The sequence below is a fragment of the Cebus imitator genome, unplaced genomic scaffold (assembly GCF_001604975.1).
Source record: "Cebus imitator isolate Cc_AM_T3 unplaced genomic scaffold, Cebus_imitator-1.0 Scaffold347, whole genome shotgun sequence".
NCBI classification, from domain to species: Eukaryota; Metazoa; Chordata; class Mammalia; order Primates; family Cebidae; genus Cebus; species Cebus imitator.
In genome coordinates, this window is record NW_016107662.1 from 1,111,073 (window position 1) to 1,124,037 (window position 12,965).

Genomic DNA, 12,965 nt, shown 5'->3' on the forward strand with positions numbered 1-12,965 from the left:
AGAAACATCAATATCTGGCTGGAAGATCGTAAAGCCACCCCATCAGCAATATTTTTTTTCTTTAAATTCCAATTTTCAAGGACACAGAATAAAACTGTCCCATTCCCATTCTTAATTTTGCTACATCACCGTGATCACCTGACTGGTACAGAGTACCTATACTAAATCATACTAATAAGATAATTTCCCATCCTACAAACACACACATATTTTACACCTGGCAAAAAATGATCTAGCTGGTTGGGTGCGGTGGCTCTCGCCTGTAACCCCAGTACTTTGGGAGGCCGAGGCGGGGATCACCTGAAGTGGGGAGTTCGAGACCAGCCTGACCAACATGGAGAAACCCCACCTCTGCTAAAAATACAAAATTAGTCGGGCGTGGTGGGGCATGCCTGTAATTCCAGCTCAGCTGAGACAGGAGAATTGCTTGAACCCAGGAGGCGGAGGTTGTGATGAGCCGAGATCATACCATTGCACTGCAGCCTCGGCAAAAAAGAGTAAAACTCCTTCTAAAAAAAAAAAAAAAAAAAAAAAAAACTATTTTTTAACATAGTACCTATAGTTCCATATTTATAGTTTACTAGCTATATAATAACATCTCAAAGTTTTAGAGTAGGAAAAAATTGAAATGATTTTTGCTTATGTAAGAAGTAGATAAACGCTGAAGCATAAAAAGTAAAAAAAAAAAATAAAGGGTATATCCTTTTAGACTTTTTTATAAGTACATACACTCATATATTAATGTCTAAATATTTATATGTTAGCTATTTCTTAAAAATACATATACATTTACATACATGTATAACGTTCTCTACAAACATAAGAACATAAACATTACTTTGAAATTTTTCATCATGTTACAATAGATTATAAACATTTCTCTAAGTCAGAGTGCATATGTGTGTATATTTTTTTAATAGCAAAAAAAAGTTGTTGTATTAATCATCCATTTACTTATTCAATAATTATCTATTAAATCTATTAAGAATTATGTGCTATGCACTATTGTAGACACTGGGAATATGTAAGTAAACAAAAGACAAAAATCCCTGCCCTCATGGAGATAACATGCTGGTGGGAGAGAAAGGAAGGGGTTGTGGGACAGGGAGGAGGTTAGAAAATGTACCATAATATAGCTAATCAATTCCTATTGAGAGGCATTCATGTTGTCATTACTTTTATTTTATTTTATTTTATTTTTGAGATGGAGTTTCACTCTGTTGCCAGGCTGGCATGCAGTGGTGCGACCTTGGCTCACTGTAACCTCTGCCTCCCGGGTTCAAGTGATTCTCCTACCTCAGCCTCCTGAGTAGCTGGGATTAAAGGCGTGAGCCACCACGCTCAGCTAATTTTTGTATTTTCAGTAGAGACAGGATTTCACCATGTTGGCCAGGATGGTCTCCATCTCTTGGCGTCATGATCCACCCACCTCTGCCTCCCAAAGTACTGGGATTACAGGCGTGAGCCATTGCGCCCGGCCTAAATTTATTTTTTATTATTTCTTTAAATTGACAGATAAAATTTTATGTACTTATTGCGTATACTTGAAAATATTATGTTTTCAATTATGTATACATTGTGGAATGACTAAATCTAGCTAATTAGCATTTTTTCATCCTATAAACCATGTTGTAATAAATATCTTCGTTCACACTTTTCCGTTCACTGTTAGAAATAATCCTGGGATTTAAATTCCTAGAACTGAAATTACTGAGTGAATAAATATAAGATTTTATTATTCTAATAGATATTAAATTTTTCTTCAAAAACTTATACCATTTTATAATACTTCAAACAGCACATGAAGTGTGTTTTCTCTCATGCTTATTTAAAATTTTTTTCAATTCTGCCAACCTTAATGGGCTCACTTCTTTACCCTCAGTAAGGCTGAGCATCATTCATAGCTACATATGTTATTTATATTTCCTCTGTAAGTAAGTTATCGGATGCTTTACTTATTTTTCTATCAGGTTATTTTTCTTATTAATTTGTAGGGCTTATTATGTGTTTTGGCTATTAGCCCTTTCTTATAGTGGCTGTAAATATATTTCCACTAGTTTATTATTTGCATTTTAAATTTTCTTATTATACTTGTCACCATACAAGCATTTTCATCATTATGTACTCAAATACACAAATATTTTAGGGATTCCATGTAGGCTCTCACTGCCACAGTAGTTTTTTTCTTCTAGTTGACATTTAGAGTTTTATCCATCCTTTCAACAATTAGAAAGTTAAAAGTGGTGAAGGACCATTAAACCAGGTGGATAAACTGGGACCAAAAGCACCATAATTCCAGTTACTACTGCACTTATAGAAATCTGTCAAAATTCCTTTCCAGGAGACACACTGATTATAGCTTACAAATAGACATTTACCTAACTATAATTTTCCAATTTTTAGAATAAGATACTGAATTCCATGGTAACTGATTCCTCCATTAACTATTAAAATTAAATAGTTATCTAATTTGCTGGTTATTCTCTTAATCAGCTCTTCTCAAAGAATCCCTTCACATACTGTCTTTCAGGGAAAATATTGAGATATGCCATTAAAATCTTAAAATGGCAATATTTTTCTAATTTATTAGGAAAATAAGATTTTTTCTAAATTTAAGATTTAATATTTTCCTCTATGATTTTTCTAAATTTAAGATTTTCCTCTATGATTTTTTCATCAAGCTTTGACACCTCCTATTTCTTATCTACCAAAAGCACTGCACTGTCAAATGACAAAATAAATATAAAAGGAAAAATTATTTTAAATAAAAGATAAAATATTCAATAATGATTATTGTAAAATGGTCTCCTTGTTGGTATACATGATTTTTTACTTTTGGTTTTCATTATGTTTATATAATATAATCATATTTTCTGCAGGTAAAAACTATTCCTACTTCAAAGAGGATACCTAAACATTCAGGTGTTCTTCTATAGATGCAAGTTTAGAATCACAGATAAAAATAATTTGATTATTGTATTTGCTTTAGATTCTGTTTCCTATAAATTAATAACAATTGAATTGCCAATATGAACATTTTATTTATCTTTCCGTCATTTCACAGTTATATTTCATATTTTGTGTAAATATTTTCAAGTAATGATGGCTTACCTTAATTTAAACAGAAATTCCTAGAATTTTAAATTCTTAATTTAAACAGAAATGTATAGAAACTATTCTAAACATTCAATAATCATTTGTGAATGATTAATAAGTTCAACGTATTCAAAGTATTTTAAGGGTTCAAAACAAAAGGCTCAGACTTTTAAGTTATAAGTATCAGGAGGTCAGTTTGGAGGCAGTGAGGTAAGATACAAAATCAGACTCAAATCTTACCTGAAAATGATGTTTATAATGTACTCTCAAATGGGTGCACAAAATCAATAATGGTGTGTGTGTGTGTGGGTGTGTGTGTGTGTTTGGTGTGGGGGGTGGGGGTGTGTGTGTGTAGGGGGATTGTGTGGAGGGGTGTGGGTGTGTTGTGTGGGTATGGGTGTGTGTGTGGTGTGGGGGGGGGGGGTGTGTGTGTAGGGGGATTGTGTGGGGGGGTGTGGGTGTGGGTGTTGTGTGGGTATGGGTGTGTGTGTGTGTGTGTGTGTGGTGTGGGGGGGTGGGGTGTGTGTGTAGGGAGATTGTGTGGGCGGGGTGTGGGTGTGTGTGTTGTGTGGGTATGGGTGTATGTGTGTGTGTATTGAAAGAGAAAGGGAGAGTTGGGGAGAAGGGGAGAAAGAGAAGTGCATGCTAACAACTGATGAATCTAGGTAATGTTTGTATAAAAGATCACTGTACCATTAAAACTTTCCTGTAAAACTGAATTTTTTTAATGAAAAGTTTCAAAACTTCATTGAGAAAAATAAGAACGCATATACAGCTTTGGTCTTTTCATTCGGGCAAATCCATCTCGGGTACAGTGCATAAAGTTATGCTCCCCTTTAAACCGTAGCTTTTGAACCTTCAGATGAAATAATGGTAAAAGGAACTCTCCCCACCACTGCCCACTGTCATCTCCACTCCCACTGCCCAGCCAACCTGCTCCAAGTTCGAAAAATTAACCTACGGTTTCGAGCATGACATTCTTTTGGATAAAGTGTTAAGTTTTAAGTACTATTGCTACACAGATGAAAAAGTTGTGCTAAAGAGAGAATGGGGGCACAGTTACAATTCTATTATTTATAAAGCAGTTAAGCACTTAATTTTTAATAAAGACTGAAAAAAACTCTCCAGCTCTAAGGAATGTTCTAAGTAAATTAACAACTTATCAATGAGTGATATAAATGTAGCTAAATATTAATAGCAAATGAACAGGAAGACTGATTTTATACCAAAGTTTTCTTTGTAATATGATAATTCATAAATTGTTTTTTCTTTTCCTATAAGCATTTTTGAGAAATCTAGCTTGACCAATATCCATATTATAATAATAGCATAGATTCCTATTTTTATAGACTACATTTGGATTTCTGATTCATCAGGATATATTACAAGGATGCTAACTTTTAGAACCCTTTCCTCCTAACAGCTAGCAACTCAGATCCCAAATCCACAAGCAAGAGACATACTCTCAACTACCTAGTGAATCAAGGCAGACAATGTAGGCAATTAAGCAGGACAGGTAGGACCTGTGGAAACTAGCAAGCTCCTGACACAACTAAAAATCTATTTTACTTCCAGCTTATTGTTGCCATGGCAGAGTGTAGGATCAGAATTAGCAGATATCCTCACTTTTCAAAAGGAATTTGAAATATGGACTATATACAAAACTTCCTAAAAATTCATAAGGTTAATATCCTTTAAAAAGTTTAAAACACCCAGTAGCCAAACAAAAACCTCTTAAACACTTCTACCAGTATCATCAATTTGCAACCTCTGCCTTAAAGCGGCAGTTCACTTAAAAATCCAAGTTCTGGTTCAGTGACAGAAAAAGGCATACATTAATTTAGCCGATTTCTTTTTTTTTTTTTTGCATTCCACTTAATCGGTGAAACTAATATCTTATTTGAATCCATCTCTTTATATTTAGTTTCCAAAAATAATTCCATAAAAGCTAATCTTAAAAAATCAATTCTTTCAAGGAAAGTTCCACTAGGTTAATGGTAAATCTTTAAACTTAACTGATTCTGTATACAAAAAGTCAGGAAAATTATTTTCAACTTACCTGGATTTAAAGAAAAGTTTTTTTTTCATCCCAAGCATAACAAAGCACAAAAGAGAGATACAGTTACCTATTTTGCATCCATTTTTTTTTTTACTACAAATACTCACCTAAGAATGCATAAACAAACTGTGCCTCCTGATGTGAGTCTGCAGAATCCAAATCTCTGCTTACTTTCAATGTCTGTCAGTACAAAGGTAAAGTGCTGTCCAACTTGATTCTGAGACACCCTAAAATACAGTCACGTTATGAAACAATATGTCTTGTGTGACAATTTTCTTCAAGAAAAACAAAAGCAAGAATATATTCGTAAGTGACATTGGTTTCATCTTTCTAATCAGCTGGTTCTTGAAGCTAGCACAGTGTTCCAAAACTAAAACAAGTGTGAAATATGTAAGGTAAACAGCAAAATAAGTTGCAATATCTCATAGACCGAAGAGTTCAGCACATATTAATCTCTCACTAGGAAATCATAAGGTAGTCTGCCATAAATTTTCATGACTAAAAGTGCTCATATTTCATAAATTATCAAAATATTATTACTGAAACTGTAGAAGTAAGAAGCTAGACATGATGACTAAGTCTTTTTCTTCAACTCTAGCCTTTTTCCTAATTATCCTAAAATTGCTTAGATAGCAAATCATGTTGCTTTAGAATCTAATGGCAACCACCACCAACAACTCTGTTTAATTGCTTCTCCTGTTGGCATTCTCACCCAATAAAGTACCCTACAAAAATACTCTTGGTATTTTTTTCCAGAATTCTCTTGTAGAGGTATCAATATAATACTGAGGAATAAATTTCCAAGTACAAAATAAGAATATAATTTCTACCAAAGTAAAAAAAAAAGCTTACTGGTTAAGCTATAAAGAATTTTAGTCAGCTTATCATACTACCATAATATGTGTCACACTTTGGTATAAGGGGCAATATAAAACATTAGATTGAATCTTTATTTCTATTTAAAATATATGAATATATTTCCCAGTACTGGCTGTAATCTTGCCATTAGATAACCATAACTGAACTTTTGCTTCCTTGTCCCAAAATAAAATATCCATGAAGCCTAAACTTTGGTTTTGAAATAGTCATAGGAATTGTGCAGAAGGAAACAAATTACTGCCAGTATCCAGTATCAATGCTACAAACAGTTTTGTAAGGAAATGTTGCATTGCAAATGCTGAACATTTAACAAACACACTTTTAGGTAGAAAGGTTTTCTTACACTTTAATGAACCTAAAAAACAAAACAACATCCTCTAGTGACAAATGTGACCTCTAGTGCCCAAGGTTCATAATATCCTTTTTGTAGCTGGATCCTAAATCTTCCTTTATGTTATCATTACTATTAACGTGAAATTTGTAACTTTTTTAGTGGGGCGAGGGCTTTAAAGATAAAGCCTACTGAATACTTACTAGTACTGATTAGTCCATCATTCAGAAGACTTTATCTTTAATACAGTAAAATCAAAAAGTCTCACTAATATTTACTTGAGCAAGGTATTTTCCTAAAATATTCTTTCTAAAAGCCTTCATATCACACTCTTAAAAAAAACTTATAATAGAGTCTAAAAAAATCACATGAAAAATAATAAATGATCTGCTGTTATGCTCAAAGGGCTATATATTCCATGAAATTTCAACTGTATGCAATGTCATCATTCAGTATTTGTTCAGTGAAATATAAAAATAAGATTTTCAAAACTAGAAGAGTTTCCCCATAGCCCTCCATAATTCTATCAATTCTATGAAGCTATTCTTGAGAAACAAGTAGACATGAGTTTTACATGACACAGATGGTCTTTTCAATTAGGATGAAGTGAGATAGAAACCAGGAAACATACATTAAGACATAATTCTAAGGCTCTGATCAAGGTCATACTAATATTTTTTTTTCCACTAGTGCTCACAATTTCTACCTGAAGAATAGAGAACAAAGGCAAAACATAGAACCTATTGGCAATAGTGTTTTCAGACTTGTCTTAACTGGTCGTAGTAGAGAAAATAAAAGATGTGATTTTAAAAGGCTTCCTCTTCCACATATTAATTAATTTTCAATCTCTTTTCAATCTCTAGTATTTTTGTGAGAAGCAGTAAAGAGAAGGTACATTTTATTTTATAAAAAAGCACATTTAGTCATTTTAAAGTATGTACTACAATTAGCTAAATTTATTTAAATGATACTTATACTGTACCTTTCAACGTCAAAGGGAAAACAGAACTTTGGCACACTCTGTAGTATTTCCTACAAATGGAAATTTTTAAACAAATAAGTTTTAGAATATTTTTTAAGATGAAGTTAAAACTTTTTTGAGCTATTTTCTAGGAAAAAAAAGTTACTTTCTTTGTCCTTAAGAGAAATAGCACAGGTTCCTAGACTAAAATAATTGATTATTAAAAAGGAATTAAGTTTGTGCTTTGGCAGATTGCACTGACAATGCCACAGAAACCCCAGGGGGGAAAGGCCTGGCCTGAAGGGTATTAACACCCTTCACATCCCCGCTGGGATTCCCTTCAACAAGGCCATATGGATTTTACAAGAAGCACCGCACCATATGGGTAAGCTACGTCTGCTGCTACTTGTACCGCAGTCTAGCCATAGGGACTTCTGACAGATCCTGGCTCAAAAATATAAATGTTGTTTCAATTAAAATGCAGGCAGAGAAAAGGGAATGAAGTTGGCAGCAGAATGAATTACCGAGAGGTATAACAACTCTACATGTACCATAGTCAAACAGTTTAAAAAAAAAAAAGAGAGAGAAAGACTTTCTATAGCCAAAGAAACATATTTACATGATTCAACTCTTGGTATTAAGTTTTATCTTAACACTCTTAGAGAAATAATGTATCTAAAAACAAGCTTTCAAAAATACAGCTTCTATTCTGTGCACTTTCATTTAAGAATTGCCTAATGTGAAAATCAATGCTTTAATAAAACACAGAAAATAATCTGAATGATTTTGAAACCTTTAATTATTTTACAGTCATGAAAAATAATTTAAATATCTTTTAGAAACCATACACATTAACAACTATAACATACAAATAATTATCAGCTAAAAATCTATTCTGATATATTTGAAAAATAACTTAAAATTAAGTCTGATTCAAAAGTTAAATTTTAAACTTGAAGACAACATTATACAACTTCAAAGTCAGGCAATTTTCCAAGACAAAGAGTTTTATAAGGATATTTCCTATTGAAAAGAAAAAAGAGCAAACATCCAGCCATCCTCACTGAACAATATTTTCCCTACCACCTCTTTGCCACTAAAACAAAGGTCTACAGAAATTATCAATATCCGAATATTTAAACCCCATATATAAATATAGCATTGAGTGTTTTAAAGTAGAATTTCTTGCATTGTTTTAAAAAGGTAGACTACAATAAAGTGTCAACTAAAAATAAAGCATTATAAAATTTCAATACTAATACCTAAGAAAGCTTCAAGTGCCTTAACGCACACAAGCAGAAAGAAAAGAATCTTGTTAAAAACAAAAAAACAAAACAAACAAACAACAAAAATCTTCTCCTAGGGCAGGATACCCTGAATTGCTTATAATCATGTACCTTTAAAAGTATGAGCACAGACTCCATAGTAAGAGAAAGCCAACTGTTTCACTACTGACAATATTTTGTTCAATGTAGTTAAAAGGGTCACTAAACTTGCCATAAGTTAAATTCCGCAAACTGAGAAACAGCTTATTGCAAATGAGATCAGTTCATTTTCATTTGACCATTGCTTAATCCTTATCTTGTGCTTCATAAAGTGAAACCATTCACCATTTTTACTATACATGTGAACACCATTCAGAACTCTTCCTGTAAAACTGTCCACATAATTTCTATAACAATAAAGAATATATATTCAAAATGCAATGTCTGCCTCTAAATACACAAATCAGTAATATATTTCACATTAATTTTAAGACTCAAATTACGAAGAATGCTTCCCAGTTAGTTGCCCAATCTTTCACGCCCTCCCCCTCCCTTCTTCCACAAGTAACACACATGCACACAGTTCTGCAAAACAGCCTCAGCTCGCTTCCCAACTGGCAGAAGCATCCCTCAGGGGACAAGTCTTTAAACCTCCGCACTCTTTAAAATTCAGCCAGCCAGCAGGTCTATAGACTAGTGTATAAACAGTATAGACAAAAAAAAAAATCCTCTCTCAGCTTATGTCAGTGACAAAGCAGCTCAGCAGTTGACTGTTTCTCCCCTGACAGTATAAACTGGGTTTATACAGATCAATAGCTGGAAGTCCTACCTAGCTCCCAGGGCTTGGTTTTCTTCCTTAATTACAGGTGCTATTGAAACTGAAGTGTAAAAAGAAAAGAGAGAGGCTTGGAGGGAGGCATAAAATGCATGCAAATAGCTTTTATGGATCCTCTTAGCAATAGTATTAATTGAAAATTCTACTTCTACATTTATTACAAAAGCATTTATAAAGACTGGTATTTTCACTACGCAGTATTTTTAATATGACACATACACAAACAGACACACAAAATTCTAGGTTAGCAACCACGGATTATGTGAAAGGTTTAAGTCAATACTCTACAGAAGTTATCAGTTTCTCCTTTTTCTACAGACTTTTGCTTTTAAAGAATATTTCTTAGCCGAGAAAAATTATTTGGATTTCAGAATCCTCCTAACTCTCCAAAATATTTTATTTTTGTGCCAAAAGATTATATTGGCCAACACATGTAAAATGATAAAAACAGGAATAACAAACAAAAAGAATGGATGAAATAGAACACACAATTATGGACAGCAAAATGAAAGAGGCAATAATACATATTTCTGTGTATGTCCTAAAAAAGCACATCTACTACCGTATTAATGACTGGAAACAAGGACTGATGAAAATTCATCTGTTGGGGGTTTTTTGGTTCCATGCCAGTGTATCTCTAGTAATAAGCATTACAATGAAATTGATCTTGTAAGAGAAAAGAGAGCCAATTGCTAGTGTTATAGTGGTATATTAATTATTTATCCCATCAGGTTACCATTTAGCACCATAAATTGATCAACTGAAAAGGAAAACAAGCATTTAATAAATAATTTACATTTTTTAAAAAAATCACTAAAGTTTACATCTTGATCAAAGTTCTTAGAATTTCTTCTTAGAACAAAGGTCTTTGAATATCTGAGAAAAATGTAAGATAAAATGAGATGTGTTATTGGTGATATCAGTAATTGTTTTTCCTCCTCAACCACTTTGTCCTCGACTCTACACTGAAATTCTGGTGTTCTCTGAAATTCCAGTTTCTTCTCTTCCCGACTCAATAAGACATAGCTGTAAGCAATCCTATCTACACCCATAGTTTCAACTACAACTAGGAAATCTCTTAGTTTTGTACTTTAGTTATTTCTCCAGGATTATGGCTCTAACTACTTTCTGGTATCACTTTCCAAATGTTCCCAGACACCTCTAACGAAGAATGTACAAAACTGAAGTTGTTCTTTTAGTTATGGTCCTTAACACCTAAACTGGCAGCACCACATACCTAGTTACCCAAATCAGAAACGTGGTAGTTACCTAGACCCCTCCTTTTCCCTGACCCCCACATATAATTAATCACTCACCAAGTCCTTTCATTCAATTTCAAAACTATCTTGCTCCAGAGGTTCTCAATGGAGGGTGGAAAGGATTAGAAAGAAGATGAGAAGGTGTTAGAATCACTTGGGAGTATTTTTCAAAACACAAATTTGATTGCCTACATTGTAAACCCACAAAGATCCTGAATCTTCAGTTTGAATAGCACCTATAATTAAAGGGTATCTATATCAGTTAAGGGTACTTAATGTATATAAGGAAAAGTTATACTCTCATAGCAAGAAGTGACATGGATGACTTGTTCAGGATCTGTTTAATTCAACATCTACCTCATGGACTCAAGAGTCTTCTCTCTTGCCCTGCTGGGCTAAATTTGCTGGCTTTTTCCTCAGCTATCTCTACTCATGATCACAAAATGAGCTTCCAGAGTTCAGCACATCCCAACGAGATACAGCAGTGTTCAGTGAAATAAGCCTCTCTTCTGTCAGTCTTACCGGTGAGGAAACCTTTCCCAGAAGTCTGATCCCTGACTTTCCCATTACATTTAATTAGCCACAGGGCCATAAGCCACTCCTAAACTAATCCCTGGCAAAGGAAATGGTTATCTGTGTTCAGTTTAGCCTTAGACTAGTTAGAGTAAAATTCTGAATTCAACCCATTCATCTTCCAATAACCATGACCCATGTAATTACAGAGAAAAATAAGTGAAGTATCATATTTTGAGAATCCTTATAATCATATCAAATAATTACATTTATAGTAAAGTTCTCAATAAAAATATTATACAATATCATATGAGGATGATTTTTAAATGTCTATAATTTTATTCATGTGAATAACACTTTCAGAATCATTTTGTACAATTAAACAGGCTACTTGTCCACTTTAATCTAACTTTTCACAAAGGCCATAAATTTCTAAAAATATGATTACTTAATTTTGAATATTATCTCCCAAATAAGTGAGAATTACCTAATACTATATATTCATTCAATTTATTTGTGCTTTACACAAGAGAGTAACAAACTTAACAAAAAATAAATAAATAAACTGAGCTATTTAAAGCAGGTTTCATTGCATGGCACAGAACTGAGATTCCCAAACAGCACTTAGATGTTCCAGGACACCATAGCAAGCTCTCAAGGTTACTGTGAGATATTTAAATTTTCAAGGGAAACAAATCTATATTAACAGGGTGACTTAGTCAAGGTGCATTTTATAGAGATGACTATATTAATGTGTCAAATTACAGGCATAGCCTATCTTTTATCTTTTAAGATGTGTTCTACTCCCACTTATGAGTGAGAACATGCAGTATTTGGTTTTCTGTTCCTGTATTAGTTTGCTGAGGATGATGGTTTCCAGCTTCATCCATGTCCCCTGGAGAATATATTTTTCAAACTTAGAGCCAAAAAGGAACTGTCAGGACAACTATGCCCAGTGTGGAATTTTTCTCTTGGATTTTACTTTTATATAGTGTTTTAGTTAGAAATAAATCTCTTTTACCCCTCCTCCTTAAATTAGGGAAAGCACTCTAAGTCTGTGAATTCCAACACTAAAACTACTTAGGTTGTTGAATCGGATCAAGCTATTTGTCACTATCAAGAATTTAAAATAAATTTCTACTATTAGAATATTAAAATAACTGCCATGAAGCAAATACATTCTGCTTTAAAAAGAACTGTGCTATAAAATATAAGTTTCAAAAATTTCAGTTCTATGTGCATAAGTCTTAGGTGATGAAACATATGCAATCACTTTAGTTTGATCTAATGTCAACAAAAAAGACTAGATTGAAGGCAGTGCAGAGTGACATTACCAAAAAAAAAAAAAATTAGACAATTATGCATCTGCAGTTTCAACCAACTGTGGATTAAAAATATTTGGAAAAAATCCAAATAATACAAATAAAAACCTATAATATACTACAACAACTATTAATATAGCATTTATATTATAAAAGATATTATTTAAAAATATAGAGATGATCTAAATTATACAGGAGGATGTGCATAGTTACATGCCAAAAAAAGTTGGCATATATATCCCATTTTATATAAAGGACTTAAGCATCAGTGTAATTTTAGTATCCATGGGAGGTCCTGAACCAACAGGATTATATATTTACACACATACATATATACACACACATATTCCATGTATTTACATATTTATATATCATATAAAAATATATATATGTATCTATATATTCTGTGTATGTATATGTTTATATATATTATATATATATATAT

At 32.9% G+C, this 12,965-nt stretch overlaps 1 protein-coding gene across 4 annotated transcripts in view; it reads right to left on the minus strand.

The window, feature by feature from the left end:
- The window catches only part of DENND1B (DENN domain containing 1B), a 276,363-nt gene that overhangs the window by 165,759 nt on the left and 97,639 nt on the right, over nucleotides 1–12,965 (minus strand). For all 4 annotated transcript variants that reach the window (XM_017506062.2, XM_017506061.2, XM_017506058.2 and 1 more), the window contains exons 4-5: nucleotides 7,348–7,397; nucleotides 5,263–5,382 (exon numbers count right to left, since the gene is read on the minus strand). Coding sequence is in view for 3 of the 4 variants with exons in the window: in XM_017506061.2 (XP_017361550.1) it covers nucleotides 5,263–5,382; nucleotides 7,348–7,397 (170 nt within the window). In the remaining variant the exon portion in view is untranslated. The remainder of the gene's footprint in view (nucleotides 1–5,262; nucleotides 5,383–7,347; nucleotides 7,398–12,965) is intronic.